At 36.9% G+C, this 17,218-nt stretch overlaps 1 protein-coding gene across 1 annotated transcript in view; it reads right to left on the reverse strand.

Annotated features, from left to right (window-relative positions):
- Positions 1-16,484, reverse strand: part of METTL8 (methyltransferase 8, tRNA N3-cytidine) — a gene marked incomplete at both ends in the record, with an annotated part of 37,008 nt that extends 20,524 nt beyond the window's left edge. Inside the window, one exon of the mRNA XM_079709999.1 lies at positions 16,342-16,484. Coding sequence (XP_079566125.1) covers positions 16,342-16,484 — 143 coding nt within the window. The remainder of the gene's footprint in view (positions 1-16,341) is intronic.
- Positions 16,485-17,218: the final 734 nt, after the last annotated feature.

A 17,218-nucleotide genomic window follows, 5' to 3' on the forward strand; every position in this document is an offset into this window, starting at 1 on the left:
GAGTCTGATTCATGTATATCCAAACCCAACAGACAGCAATAAGAATCATTCAGGTTTATAAGTAACAAATACAATTACAATAGAATTTAAGCATAGAGACACCTAACAAATAAACTGAAAATAATCAGGTATTTAACAACCACCACCACCACCACCACCACTGAAGGAAGAAAATGGTTCATACTGTTTGACTTGCAAATTATACTCTGGGAATTTATTGTAACGAAGCCACTAAAAAAAAAACCCAGAGAAGTTCTGTACAGAGAAGTATCTGTACAACAGTATTTACTGGAACACCAAATATAATAGCAAAAAACTGAAAACAACCTCAGTGATAGGATAATAGAAAAAGTATGGTAACTCAAAGGAATATTATACAGACATTTAAAATGATAGATATGAAGTTTATGCAACAATATGGAGAAGTATATATGAAATAGCATGAGGTTAAAACAACAGATCCCCAAACTGTATATGTATTATAATCACAACTATACAAAATAATATACACACTGGGTGAAATAAAAACAATTATAGTAGAATAGTGGAATTAAGAGTAACTGCCTTAAAATTTCCTTAATATTGTAAAGCTGCTTCAACTAGAGATAATCATTCTAAAAACCATATTTATAAAAAAACTATACTGCATGTTTAAGACATATAACAATGGTCATTAAAACATTATGCTGTCCTTCTTGGGGGAAAACCCAGCAATCTTTATAATAAAAAAGAATATATGTTTTCTTAAAAAAAGAGAATTGAGGGCTTCCCTGGTGGCGCAGTGGTTGAGAGTCCGCCTGCCGATGCAGGGGACACGGGTTCGTGCCCCAGTCTGGGAAGATCCCACATGCTGCAGAGTGGCTGGGCCCGTGAGCCATGGCTGCTGAGCCTGCGCATCCGGAGCCTGTGCTCCGCAACAGGAGAGGCCACAACAGTGAGAGGCCTGCATACCACACAAAAAAAAAAAAAAAAAAAAAAGAGAGAGAATTGAGAAGAAAATATAAAATATGCTGAATATTTTTCCTGAAAACTTGAATTTGAGAAAAATCTTAAAAATAAAAGATAGGATTTTTAGTATACTACAAAGCTACAGTAATCAAGACAGTATGGTACTGGCACAAAAACAGAAATATAGATCAATGGAACAGGACAGAAAGCCCAGAGATAAACCCATGCACATATGGTCACCTTTATCTTTGATAAAGGAGGCAAGAATACACAGTGGAGAAAAGACAGCCTCTTCAATAAGTGGTGCTGGGAAAACTGGACAGGTACATGTAAAAGTATGAAATTAGAACACTCTGTAACACCATACACAAAAATAAACTCAAGGGGCTTCCCTGGTGGCGCAGTGGTTGAGAATCTGCCTGCTAATGCAGGGGACACGGGTTCGAGCCCTGGTCTGGGAAGATCCCACATGCTGCAGAGCAACTAGGCCCGTGAGCCAAAACTACTGAGCCTGCGCGTCTGGAGCCTGTGCTCCGCAACAAGAGAGGCCACGATAGTGAGAGGCCCGCGCACCGCGATGAAGAGTGGCCCCCGCTTGCCACAACTAGAGAAAGCCCTTGCACAGAAATGAAGACCCAACACAGCAAAAATAAATAAATAAATAAATAAATAAATAAACGCCTACCCCCAACATCTTCTTGAAAAAAATAAAATAAAAAAATAAACTCAAAATGGATTAAAGACCTAAATGTAAGGCCAGACACTATCAAACTCTTAGAGGAAAACATAGGCAGAACACTCTATGACATAAATCACAGCAAGATCCTTTTTGACCCACATCCTAGAGCAATGGAAATAAAAACAAAAATAAACAAATGGGACCTAATGAAACTTAAAAGCTTTTGCATAGCAAAGGAAACCATAAACAAGACCAAAAGACAACCCTCAGAATGGGAGAAAATATTTGCAAATGAAGCAACTGACAAAGGTTTAATCTCCAAAATTTACAACCAGCTCATGCAGCTCAATATCAAAAAAACAAACAACCCAATCCAAAAATGGGCAGAAGACCTAAATAGACATTTCTCCAAAGAAGATATACATTGCCAACAAACACATGAAAGAATGCTCAACATTATTAATCATTTGAGAAATGCAACTCAAAACTACAATGAGATATCATCTCACACCAGTCAGAATGGCCATCATCAAAAAATCTAGAAACAATAAGTGCTGGAGAGGGTGTGGAGAAAAGGGAACTCTCTTGCACTGTTGGTGGGAATGTAAATTGATACAGCCACTATGGAGAACAGTATGGAGGTTCCTTAAAAAACTAAAAATAGAACTACCATACGACCCAGCAATCCCACTACTGGGCATATACCCTGAGAAAACCATAATTCAAAAAGAGTCATGTACCAAAATGTTCATTGCAGCTCTATTTACAATAGCCAGGACATGGAAGCAACCTAAGTGTCCATCAACAGATGAATGGATAAAGAAGATGTGGCACATATATACAATGGAATATTACTCAGCCATAAAAAGAAACAAAATTGAGCTATTTGCAATGAGGTGGATGGACCTAGAGTCTGTCATACAGAGTGAAGTCAGAAAGAGAAAAAGAAATACCATATGCTAACACATATATATGGAATCTAAGAAAAAAAAAAAAGGTCATGAAGAACCTAGGGGCAAGACGGGAATAAAGACACAGACCTACTAGAGAATGGACTTGAGGACATGGGGAGGGGGAAGGGTAAGCTGTGACAAAGTGAGAGAGTGGCATGGACATATATACATTACCGAACATAAAATAGATAGCTAGCGGGAAGCAGCCGTATAGCACAGGGAGATCAACTCGGTGCTCTGTGACCACCTAGCGGGGTGGGATAGGGAGGGTGGGAGGGAGGGAGACGCAAGAGGGAAGAGATATGGGAACATATGTATATGAATTAACTGATTCACTTTGTTATAAAGCAGAAACTAACACACCATTGTAAAGCAATTATACTCCAATAAAGATGTTAAAAAAAAAAAAGAAATTTTCACACCAAGGCTAGTAGAATTAGTTCATAATTTTGGAGTGGCCATGAGTCCTATGACTTCAGTTCATATGTCTGCATGTGTGTGTGATTTCACATTCCTTCTATATGTATAGCACAATTGAATGATGATTCCTTGCTTTAGCTTTAAGTTGATGGCAATAACAGTATAAATAATCATGCATTTGGTTTGGAAAAGTTAAAACACACACACTCTCTCCCCAATCATTTAGCTTGGGTACTAATGTTTCCGAGGTTCCTACTTATAGAAAACTGCTGAATGTGGTGTCACTTCCTATTATAATTTTTAACAATCAGATATAAACCAAAGTACCCAGTGTAAGTTACACAGATAAAATGTTTTTCTGTCTTGGTCATTTACTGTGCATGAAAAAGTGTCATTATAGAAGAAAATTTAAAGACAAATTTAACAAGTGTATTAGGTGCCTAGTGAATTAAAAATAAAATATTGTTAGGTAAAAGGAAGAAATAAAGTTTATTAATTTCACCTTAAAACTATTTCAGTAATCTTTAATTCCATAACAAAGTCATTTTATTACATAGTTAAAATTATATTAATAGAAAAAGTTAAAGAGAAGAAGTCTTACCTTTCGTTTAAATATCCTAATCAGTTAACAGTTCTTAATTTTTCAAGTTCCCTTCCTGTATTTGTGGATACACACACACATACAAACACTCTTCTACACAGCTACAAAATATTCATAATTATGGCTTAAAACTGCTGTATAGGACTTGTGATTTGCACCATGACAGAGTACCTAGAAATAGGCTTATCCTTCTGCTATAAACAATAATAAAACTGGATAAAATAGTATATAAAGCAATTGCTTTTAGGCACTGGACTACACTTCAGACAGCACAGGACTGTGATCCTTAAAAGAAGAGAAACACAAAAGGTCAGCTCCCACACGTACCCTGGCTTTCTGTCTGGGACATGTTCTAGACTGTGCTGCAGAGGTAGAGCCCAAGCAGAGCCTGGCTGACTCACTGAGTGGCAGTTTTGTGAGTTGAGAAGGCAGAAATCAAGGTTCAGAGCTGCTGAGATGGCAAGACTTTGTGCAGCAGAATACTGAACAAGAGGGGGTTGGACAAAGGGGAGGGCCCCTGAAGTCTGCATAGGCAGTGCAGTGCAGTGCTTGAAGATACTGGAGTTCTGGCTAAGCCAGAATGGAGAGACCTCTCTGAACACTTCAGGCATTCAGTTAAGACCCCAGATATGCCACGCTATAGGAATAACAACCACGCTAGAAAAATATCAAAATAATTTCACCTGAACAGAACCTAAAATTAAATCTGACTTGACTAAGAAGATTTGGCAATAATTTAACCACTTGCCAGGAAAAAAACCTCAACACCTTTAAAGGAAGACAACATAATCCAGATTCCACATATCATCCATAATGTCCACCAGATAATCAAAACTTTTAGCATGTGAAGGAGGAGGATAATATATTACCCATCAGTAAATATATTTTTAATATTCTATATGACAAAATGGGACGCATGCAAAAAGCTGCACACTGAAGTCTGATGACTGACTTGTAGGAAAGTACTTGTATGATTGTTTGCATTGTGAACTAAATTATATGCTTTTTTCATGGAATGCTATTTTTACTTGAAAGAGCAACTGTAGACAAACTATAGCTATTTAGACTTGAGTATTCGGCATCTTAAAAGTAAACAAAATGAGCCTATCACTTTAAGAAAAGAAAAAGTATTTGCTGTCAAAGATAAATTTTGTGCTTTGAAGCAAAAATTAGGATTTTGGAAAGGTTGTTTCCACCACCATGAGTTGGATAGCTCCCAATACTTAAGAGATTTTTCCTGATGGGAATAATGGTGTATTAACAAATGTGATTTCTGAAAAATGTAAAATGAAATGTGTAATCTGAATCTACATAAAACAGGGAACTAAACTTTCCAAATTATCCATACATGATGTCATAAAATGATGCATAGGTAAAAAAAAAAATTCAAAATATAAGGTGTGGGCTTCCCTGGTGGTGCAGTGGTTAAGAATCTGCCTGCCAACTGAGGGGGCACGGGTTTGAGCCCTGGTCCGGGAAGATCCCACATGCCACGGAGCAACTAAGTCCGTGCACCACAACTACTGAGCCTGCGCTCTAGAGCCCATGAGCCACAACTACTGCAGCCTGCGCGGCTAGAGCCCGTGCTCCGCAACAAGAGAAGCCACCGCAATGAGAAGTCTGCACACCGCAACGAAGAGTAGTCCCCACTCACCGCAACTAGAGAAAGCCGGGGCACAGCAACGAAGACCCAACGCAGCCAAAAATAAATAAATAAAATAAATAAATTTATTTAAAAAAAAAGTATAAGGTGTAACAATGGATTATAATATAGCACAATACCAAAAGTTCATTGAGATGGTTTCATATTCCATATTGCAACTAAGAAACTGCTGCTGTTGAGATTTAATGTAGTATCAAGAAAAATATGGGGGGGCTTCCCTGGTGGCACAGTGGTTAAGAATCCACCTGCCAATGCAGGGGACACAGGTTCGGGCCCTGGTCCGGGAAGATCCCACGTGCCGTGGGGCAACTAAGTCCATGCGCCACAACTACTTAGCCTGCGCTCTAGAGCCTGTGAGCCACAACTAGTGAAGCAAGCAGGCGCACCTAGAGCCCGTGCTCTGCAACAAGAGAAGCCACCACAATTAGACCCCCGTGCACCACAATGAAGAGTAGCCCCTGCTTGCCGCAATTAGAGAAAGCCCGCGTGCAGCAACAAAGACCCAACACAGCCATAAATAAACAAACAAACAAACAAATAAATATTTTTTAAAAAGGAAAGAAAAATATGGGGAATTCCAGGTGGTCCAGTGGTTAGGACTCCTGCGCTTTCACTGCCGAGGGCCAGGGTTCAACCCCGGGTCAGGGAACTAAGATCCCACAAGATGTGGGGCACAGCTAAAAAAAAAAAGAAAAATATCTAAAATTATCTTAAGACGCTATTATAAAACTCCTCTCTTTTACAAGTATATATCTGTGTGAGGCCAAATTTCCTTCATATAATTCAACCTAAACAACATTACACAAAAGATTAAACGAAGAAGCACATATGAGAATCCAGCTTTTTCCATTAAACCAGACATTAAAGAGACTTACAAACATTTAAAACAATGCACTCCTTGCACTATATTTTTTGGGAGCAAATAGATATTTTCATGAAAATATGTAATTTATGTTAACTTGTAATGAGTTTATCATTGTTGTTTTAAAATGAATTAATATTTTAATGTTCAGTTTCAATCTCTAATACGGAACATATCAATAGATATAATCCACATAAATAAAAGGTCTTTGGGGTCCTCAATGATTTAACAGTGTACAGGGGTCCTAAGACCAAAATGTTTGAAACTATTGATCTAAAATAACATACAAAAAATAATCAAAAGATGTATAGCCAAAAAGCCAGTAGAGAAAAATAAAAGAACAGATGAGACAAAAAATAAACAGAAATATAACCAGATTGTATTAACTTACACTGCTACCAGGATACGGTGTTATCTTAAATTTCTCTCTCTCTCTTTTTCTTTCTTTTTTGGTGTTATTTTAGTAGCTCTAAAAAGGTACCAAATTGTTTTGATCTGTATTTCTTTTACTGTTGTATATTTTCCCATATGTTCACATGTACTTCCTTCTGGGTCAATCTTTTATGTCTGTTGCCTATTTATCCATATAACAAAAGGTTTTCATGCTTTTCTAACAATATAACAAATATTCAAATGTTAACCTTGATGTATGGCAGTGGAAAGTAATTTATATTTTCTATGTCTCTTAGTTTTTGTATTAGTAAAATAAATGTAATAGTTCTCAAAACAGTGTACAACTAAGACTATGTACTTTGAAATTATAATTATCCTATTTTATCAAATCTGAGATACCATTATTTTCTGTACAAGTAAGAAAGAAAAAATCACTTCCAATTACAATTGTAAGATGCCATCAATTTTAAGAAATGCCATGACTTCACAGAGCTGTTAATCAGTAAAAAAAAATGTCTCAGATGGATAAAATATAGCTGTTATAGGTAAATCAGAGAATAATAGAACTAACTTCAATTAAATCTTTTCTACTATTGACACTAATTTATATTTCTGAGTCCTGGCTTTCCACTTATCTTTTTTGGCCGTAATAAATATTTCAGTTGATTATTTTTATTAGTAAATCATTTTCTTACTTAGGAATGAATGACATACAAAAGACACACAGAAAGAACCAATGCCTTCCCACTTCTGCATACAAGGGATAGAGGTCACAGCTGCTGGAAAAAAAACAATATTTACTTCTCTCATTAGACATTTATTGACAACCTGTATCTGTTAGGCACTGGGCTGTGAACTGGGGACATGAAAATGAAGAAGATTTGGTAGAATTCAAAACTGTTAGGAAGATGAGGAAGATTAGTATTATGATGAGCATAATACTAATGCTTATAAAATACGAAGTTTCATCTCTACCCTACTTCTTATCCCCATGTCCATCCCTGAGATAAAGTGTTATCAGTATGATGTGGACCTTTCCAGACATTTCTGTGTATATAAAAACAAAGATATGTATATACTGTAGCACACGTATAGAAATTCCTTAATAAAAATGAGGCCATACTAGAGATACTTTTCTGCAACTTGCTCTTTTTGTTTAATGACATACCATAGCCATCCCTTGATATCAATACACATGGATCTCTCTTATTTTTATTAACTGCTACATTGTTTTCCAATGTATGGATGTAACCATATTTTTTAATGGCTTTATTGAGGTATAACTGACATACAGCACATAGTTAAAGTATATGATTTGATACATTTTGACAAATGTAATATGCATGGAAACGTCACCACAACCAAGTTAATGAATATATCCATTACTCTCAAGTTTTCTGGTGCACCTTTGTAATTCCTCCCTTCACTAACAACCACTGATCTGTTGTCGGCCTCTAGATTAGTTTGCATTTTCTAGTACAGTAAAAGTAAAGTACATACTCTTTATTTCTAGCTTCTTTCACTCAGCATAATTATTTTGAAATTCATTCATGTTGTTGTGTGTATCAATAGTTTCATTCCTTTTTTATTAGTAGTGTCCATTATATAGATATACCAGAATTGGTTTATCCATTTACTTGTTGATGGACATTTGGGTTGTTGCCAAATTTGGCTATTACACATAAAGCTGCTGTGAACAATCATGCACAAGTCTTTGTATGCTTTCTTTTCTCTTGGATAAGTATCTAGGAATGGAATGGCTGAACCATATAGAGGTTGTATGTTTAATTTTTTAAGAAACTGCCAAGCTGTTTTCCAAAGTGGTTACACCATTTTACATTCCCACCAGCAGTGTATGAAACTTCCAGTTCCTCTGCATCTTCACCAACAGTATTGGTACAATATTTTGAACGTTAGCTATTCTAATAAATGTCTGGTAGTATTTCATTGTGACTTTAATTTGCATGTCCCTCATGACCACTGATGTTTGAGCATCTTTTCATATGCTTGTTATCTGTGTATCTTCTTCGGTGAAGTGTCTGTTCAATATTTTGCCCATTTTTATTGGGTTGTTTGTTTAACGAATTTTGAGAGCTTTTTATATATTCTGATTTTATTCTGTCTTTTATCAGTCATAAAAATAAACAAACTATTGATATATGCAACAACATGCATAAACCTAAAAATAATGATCCTTAGTAAAAGAGGCCAGAAGAAAAGAGTATAGGGCTTCCCTGGTGACGCAGTGGTTGGGAGTCCACCTGCTGATGCAGGGGACACGGGTTCGTGCCCCGGTCCAGAAGATTCCACATGCCACGGAGCGGCTGGGCCCATGGGCCATGGCCGCTGGGCCTGCGCAACCAGAGCCTGTGCTCCGCAACGGGAGAGGCCGCAGTGGTGAGAGGCCCGCGTACTGTTAAAAAAAAAAAAAAAAAAAAAAGAGTATATATTGTGATTTCCTTTACATAAAATATTGGAAAATGCAAACTAATCCATTGTGCATGCTATGTTCTTTCTCCCCTTCTTCCTTCTTTCCTCTCTGGTTTGTTGGCAGATAAACTCTCTTGACACCAAACCTTACTCAGGTTTATCTTCCTCTGCAAGCTTAGTTTGAAGGCTGGGTATTATGTATCCTCTGCACTTTTCTGTAATCTGAGGGTGTCAGAGGTGGGGGAGAAGGGGGAACTCCACTGGGTAGTTGGCAGCCTTTATTTTATGAGGGTCTGGGTCTGCCTTGTTGTTTTTTTTTTTTTTTTGGAGATTTATTAAGTCCTATCTATGCTAGGTTTCACTTATCTAGTTAGGATGTGTCCTATTCCTATGGGGGTTTCCCTTGGGCTTTGGATAGTTTCAATTCAGCATGGAACTCTGGAAAATGGTGAGTCCCATGATTTTCCCTGCTCTACTAAGACCTCAAATTCTTCTGTGATAGGTAAGAACATTTATTTTCAAGGGCTCTTTCTCAACATTTGCCAGGGCTGCCTAATGAGTATTAGTAATGATTTGTCAGCTGACCTTTCCCTAGTACTGCTTCTGAGGGATAAAGATAGGGTTAAGAGCCACTCTGAGCCACACATGAATCTATAGTTTCTTTCCTTGGTCACTAATTGTCTATGTATGAACAGTATGAACTCATGTAGTTGCTGTTGGCATAGTTTTTGCTTGCTTTTACTACTTCTTATTCATTTTGTTGGAGGAGGAATACTTTGTTTTTCAGATTCATTCCATCTTCTTTACCTGGAGGACTCAAGCTTATTAGTGAAACAGACTAGAGCTCCTTTAGAGCAGTGATCATCTGCTGTTCCTCTCTTGAGTACTGCTCTGAACCTAGCCCAGTGATGGGTACATGTCAATATAACAAAAATGCTAAGGAGGGCTTCCCTGGTGGCGCAGTGGTTGAGAGTCCGCCTGCCGATGCAGGGGACACGGGTTCGTGCCCCGGTCCGGGAAGATCCCACATGCTGTGGAGCGGCTGGGCCCGTGAGCCATGGCCGCTGGGCCTGCACGTCCGGAACCTGTGCTCCGCAATGGGAGAGGCCACAACAGTGAGAGGCCCGCGTACCGCAAAAAAAAAAAAAAAAAAAAAAAAGCTGAGGAAAAAAGATATCATTTCATGTTCTATAATGGTTAACTCTAGGTGTCCTGAACAACAGAGCCTGATTAATTCTCCTAAAATACTTCTTTTGTCACACCATTTACCCAGTTTCAAAATGTGAAACCTCTCTTCCAAGTGGGCTGGTCTATTTGCTTGCTTTTGTACACGAAATATACCTCATGTACAATGCAGATCTTTGCTCATGCTCATGTCTACAACAAAATGGTTTTCACTATTTAAATCCTCCTCATCCTTCTGAGCCCAGGTTAAATCCTACCTACTCTATGAAATCTTATTGACTTTCTTACATCCCCATCTCAAAAATCTCTTCCTATTCTGAAGACTATTCCTATGGTCTTCACTGTCTTCACTGTATGACCCTGAATAGTCCTCTATACTGTTTATTTATTCATTGGTATATATCTCAACTCTCCATCTTATAATAATAACAAGAATGATGCCTTTTAGGGAGCTTACTACTACTAAGTGTTTTACATATTTATTTCCTTTAATACTCATAACACCTCATGAAAAAACCTTGCTCAAATTCCTACAGCTGGAAAGGGGTAGAGTCAGGGCTTAAATTCAGATTTTTTGGGTTCTGAAGCCCATGTTTAGCTATGATATTTTTAAATTTTATTTTTTATGTATTTAATTTTATTTTTTATAGCTACGATATTAACTCTCAGTCCAGCTGTAAATTTCGAGTAGACATGAACTGGATCTCCTATTTCTCTACATTGATTTACTTATTCAAACAAACTTATTGGGTGCCTATAATATAGAGAATATAGCAATGAAACAGATATAAGCTAAGTTCTTCTCTGAAGAGTCATACAATCTAATAATGAAGATAAAACAGATACATAAGTAACTAAAGTACATGTTAGGAAATGGTAATAATAATAATACAGCTAATTCTTATGTGTTGCTTATTTATCATGTATATACAATTTATATTATAATATATATATACACTAATTCAATCCTTACAACAACTCTATGAGGTTAATATTACTATTATTATCCCATTTTAGAGATGAGGAAACTGAGGTACAGAGAGATTAAGTAACTTCCTAAAGTTAGACATGTAGACTGCCTCTTTTAACATCTAGATTGCCTCTCATGACAAATTATTGTATAAAGAAAATTCAGACTATATAGTAAGAAAGAATTCTTGATACCTGAACTCTATTGGGATACTGGAAACAGTCAACTATTTAAATGGGTTATGTAATAGAAAGTCATGTTACAGGATATAGGTCTTACCTTGGATCTAGAGAATCACTTAGCTCAGTGTTTTTAAATTAAAGGTCATGACACTTTTAGTGAGTCATGAAATCAATTTAGTTAGTCCATCTACATTTAAAAAGAGAAATAAACAAAAATGGAGCAGAAAAGAACAAATGGAAACTATGAGTGCATGTCTTACATGGTAAAACTGCATAGGAAACTTCTGTTCCTGTTTCATATATGTGCATGTGTTATACATACAGGTACTGTTCCATGATGTAAACTATTCTCCTTACTGTGGGTCTTGCCAAAAAGCTTGAAAGCTGCTGGCCTAGCTGATTTAGTTGTATGATAATACAAGTGCTTACTGCTTCCTTATAAATTTCAGGGACCCCCTGAAAAGTTCCTATACACTTAAACCAGGAGCAGCATGGAATAAGGAATGATTTTTCCAAGTAACTGTGTAATTTGCTCAATACAGACAGATGTCTGGGCCATGTCTCATAAGCACTCTGAATATAGTTTCATGTCAGTGCTCCCCAAACTGATAAATGTAGTAAGTATAACTAAAAGTCTATAAGTGGAATACAAAATGATTTAGTCACTGTGGAAAAGTTTGGCGGTTCTGCAAAAAGTTAAATGTAGAATTACCACATGACCCCACAGTTCGCCACTCCTAGGTAACTCAAACAAGTACATGTACACACAGGTTCACAGCAGCTCTGTTCACAAGAGCCAAAAGGTGGAAATAGCTTAAATGTCCATCAGTGAATGAGTGGATAAACCAACTGTGGTATATACACACAATGGAATACTATTCTGTCATAAAAAGGAATCAAGTACTGATACATGCTACAATATGGATGGATCTCCAAGACTTTATGCTAAGGGAAAGAAGCCAGACACAGAAGATCACATATTGTATAATCTCATTTACACGAAATATGCAGAAGAGGTAATTCTCTAGAGACAAACACAGATTGGTGGTTGCCAGGGGCTGGGAACTGTAGCATGAGTGTAAGAGGCCTAATGGATAAGGGATTTTACTTTAGAGTTATGGAAATGTTTTGGAACGATGCTGGTTGCACAAAATCGTGAATGTAATTAATGCCACTGAACTGTTTACCTAAAATGGTTAATTTTATGTTATGTGAAATTCACTTAACTAAACTATTAAGAATTAAGAGCCTATAGGCAGACGTAAATACTAGTAATATCCAGAATCTGGAGGGCAAATATTACTCAGGATATAGAAACTGAAGAAAAAGGGTATTTTTATTTTTTCTCAAAAAATTTTTAACAAGAGGTTCATGTATAGAGTAAATAGTTCTTATTTAACTAGACTAGAGGCTAAAGGGAAAAATGAACTGTACACAATTCTGATCAACATCTCTGAGAGAAAACTGACATGTACTTGTTAAGAAACTTCTTAAAAATCAAAATTCAGCATGAGGAGACATTATTCTTAAATATAAAGGAGGAAATAAGGAAGGAAGTGAGAACTTTTAGACAGAACTTTGGACTTGAAGTAAGGAGAAAGTAAACCAGTCTTCTGGTTTTCAGTTTAATTTACTTATCTGCTCTTCAAGCAAAAAAATGGGGGGACCTGGGGTGGGGGACGTGGGGAGGTGATGTGAAGCAACTACTTTCCTCTTCCCTTGGAGAAAATTATTATTATTTTATTATTACAGTATGTATCTGCTTTGGAGAGAGTTCACTAGAGGTATCCTGCACAGGCAGGGTAACTTCTTTGGGGGTATGCTATGGAGGAGGATGGCTGTAGAGATCAGATCAAGGTTTTTCAAACTCTGGTCAGATGAACCCTAAAGGTCCTCTAGGCTGCTAGAGGGAGGGAGGGGTGGGAGAGGAAAAGGGAAGTGGAGCTGTCGATGCCCCAAGCCTCTATGACCACTTCACTTCACTCAGAGTCGGTTTGTTTTTACCTTTTAAATATTGGGATTCTATGTTAAGCGTTCACTTGGAAAAAAAATTCTGCTAAAGTTTGAAACCATTGGACTGCATCAAGGATTCCTAAACCTGGTAGCTCAACAGAATTACTAAAAGAACTTTTTCAAATTACAAATTCCTGGGCCATACCTCAAGGGATTCTTGTGCAGCAGCCCTAAGCTAGACCACAGTATTTGAGAGGCACTGAACCAGATGACCCTTGCTTCCCTGAGAGCCTATGACAAAACAGAACTTAAATGGGCAGGCAGGAATCCTGGGCAAAAAAGCTAGTGATAGCAAATGGAAAAAGAGATGTAGACAACTAAATCACTAGAGTCTACTGACAAAAAACAAAAACAAAACAAAAAAACTGGCAAATGAGGAGCTTGCCTAGGACCAGAAGTTCCTCTGGAGGTTTAACTGTTTGACAATTATCTCACAGCCTATTATAACTGTCCAAATTGGTGATGATAGTCAAAATGGTTTAACTTAGCAACTGTCCAAGAAAGTATTATGTCGGCCACACATGTAATTTAAAATTTTCTCGTAGCCATGATAAAAAAAAGTGAAAAGAAAGGAAATTAATTTTAATAATATACTGTAATTCAACATATCCAAAATAATATCATTTTAACATTTATTGAATAATTAAGTACAAAAATTATTAATGATATACTTTACCTTTTTCTTGTATTAAGTCTTCAAAATGTTACAGCACATCTCAATTCAGACTAACCAGGTTTCAAGTGCTCAAAAACCGTATGTGGGTAGTGGCCACCATATTGTATAGTGCAGGACTAATTAATAAAAAGTCAATCTATTTCCTTTTAAAATTGATATTCTGTTGCAATATAAACACAGAAAGTCTATGAATTACTTTCCCAGCCCTAGAGGTCCTGCTCCCAAGGCTAGTCAGATAACAATCTTATCTGCAGATATTATACCCAACCTCACTCACATCTTCAGCCCTGACTGCTCTCTCTTCCTAGCAGTGGAGTCTATGTTCTGGACATTTTTCTCAGGATGTCCCTCTCTCAAAACCTATTCAAAATATCTAAAATTAAATGCACCATCTTTATTCCAAAATAAAAAATCAATTTACCTCTTATTTTGTCAAATTCCTATATCTGTTATGAGCACTCATATACAAGTCTTTATGTGGACGTATGTTTTCATTTATTCTGGTAAATACCTAGGAGTGGGTGGAATTGCTGTGTCATATGGTAAGTGTATATTTAACTTTATAAGAAACCACCTGTTTGACATAGAGAACAAACCAGTGGTTACCGGGGTAAGAGAGAAGAGGGAGGGGCAATATAGGGGTAGGGAATTAAGAGGTACAAACTATTATGTATAAAATAAGCTACAAGGATGAGAATATAGCCAATATTTTATAACTATAAATGGAGTATAACCTTTAAAAATTGTGAATCACTATATTTTATACCTGTAACTTATATAATACTGTACATCAACTACAATTCAATTTAAAAAAAGAAGATAAACCACCCGTTTTTCTTCTATTATATTTTTTAAAAAATCAATTTACCTCTTGATTTTTCTATTTATTTTTTTTTGCACCTTTAAAAAAAATTATTTATTTATTTATTTATTTATTTATGGCTGTGTCGGGTCTTCGTTTCTGTGCGAGGGCTTTCTCTAGTTGCGGCAAGCGGGGGCCACTCTTCATCGCGGTGGGCGGGCCTCTCACTATCGCGGCCTCTCTTGTTGCGGAGCACAGGCTCCAGACGCACAGGCTCAGTAGTTATGGCTCACGGGCCTAGTTGCTCCGCGGCATGTGGGATCTTCCCAGACCAGGGCTCGAACCCATGTCCCCTGCATTAGCAGGCAGATTCTCAACCACTGCGCCACCAGGGAAGCCCCGATTTTTCTATTTCTATTAGTCATCTAAGATCAAACCTTCAGAGTCAAATGTTTCCTTTTCCTTTATTCTACAGAAGCACCAAGTTCTATTTTTTCTTCCCTTACAATCTCTCTCTTATTTGCCCTCTTCTGCTTCTAGTTCTACCTGCTGATCTATCCTTATACTGTTATCCAAATACTTATACTTAATATACCATGTATAATGAATGCCATTTCTCTTTAGTGGCTCTGTAATACCTTTCACTTTAGGTGTGAATTTAAGACCACACACAATCTTGCTCCTACCCCACACCTGGCCTATTACCATTCCAACCTTATCATTTACCAATCTCCTAGAAGAGCCTTTATTTTAGGCAAACTATCCTGTTCTCCTGAATATGCCTTATACTTCCTCATCTAGGTGGATATGACTATCTACCCACCTAGAATGCCCTTACTCCAGCTTTACCTATCTATTATTCCACAAATATTTATGTGTCAGGCACCATACTGGGTACTGGAGAAAGAATAAATATCTCAGTTTCCCCACTTAAACCTTCCTTTATATGCCAATTATAACTCAATAAAGCTGAAAAAAAAATCTTCCTGACTATGCCAAAATAGAAGTGATTCTGCATTGTTGAGTTGTTCTTATACAGACCTATGCCTTATAAGAACACTCTGGGCCCTTACTTTGCTGCCTTGTATTCCTAATTATCAGTTTTTCCTATAAATACCCATCTATCTTCACAAATAGAGGGTGGATTTCCTAAAAGCATGAATTAAGGTCAAACCAATGTGTCCTCCCTGGTGCTCAGTAAGCAGCAGGTACTGAGTACACATTTGCTGATTGATAAGTACTTGTAAAAGAGGCAAGTGGAGGGCTCTACCTAGAAAAGAAGCCCCCTCAGTGATATGCTGCCAAATCAGGATCAGAGGTGAGCAGGGAGGGCCTGCAAGAACCCAAAGCTGGGGAAAGCACTTGGGAAACTTCACTTTTCTAATTCTCTTTGCAAAGAAATTCAGAATTGGCAACATCTAAGTTGGGATCAGTTACCCTTGCTTTTAACTTCAACAACATAAGTGCTTAATTTAAAAAATCCTTTTCTGGCACTAAATGAAAATAATAACACTGGTGATGCTTAATGTACATACATTATATCACACCTAAAAAGATAACTTACCACATGTTGTGTTCAAAAACTTTGGCTGGATCAGTTAAAATCCTTGATCCCAGAGGGGCCACTGGGTGATAATTACTTTGGTATCTGTGAGGCACTTTTCTTATCCTTAGACAAGAAAAATAATTTCTCCAAATCACATTCATCCTAATCAGTACCTGGAAAGTTACAAACAGTTAATTAGTCAATATGGATTAAACAATATATTATTTATCTAAGAGCCAAAAACTGGCCTAAAAGGTTTACAAGCTGAGAAAGGACATGAAAACTAAAAAATTTGAAATGAAAGATGGGCATGGTAGCTTCTTTCCTGAAGTATTTTTCAGGTCAAGAGAAGGGAAAAGAATATTTGGAGTGTACAACATTGCCTGGCATTCTTTATAAGTCACAGCCTTGACCAACTTGGCTTTGTTTGGTATTTGCTTATATAATTTTTAGCACATGGCCAAAGCATGTAAGCCCAGAATCTGGATTTTGTATACTAAAATGTTTTTTAAGTGATTTTATTATTTTGTTTTGGGAATTCTACACAAATGTATTTCTAGGGAATATTTGATGACCACTAGACCAAAAACCCAAGTATAGGAGCAGAATAAGAAAACAAATTTTTAAAATCTCATTCCCTGGGCTGGGCTGAATAATATGAATATTGGTAAAATAAATAAGTAAATACTATATTAAGATATGATCCCAACAATTCTTAATTCTAACAACCCTGTATACATACATTTTAAAGAATAATCAGTAATGCATTTGCAAAACAGATTTCCCTGTACAAAACGCATGCTTAAATCCCAGCTCAAGAGGAGAATCATCATTTGATTAGCCAAATCTATCTCCATTTCTGGAGAATAACTTAAACATTTAAAGAGTATGTTAT

This window comes from Hyperoodon ampullatus, assembly GCF_949752795.1.
Source record: "Hyperoodon ampullatus genome assembly, chromosome: 8".
In the NCBI taxonomy this organism is placed as follows: domain Eukaryota; kingdom Metazoa; phylum Chordata; class Mammalia; order Artiodactyla; family Ziphiidae; genus Hyperoodon; species Hyperoodon ampullatus.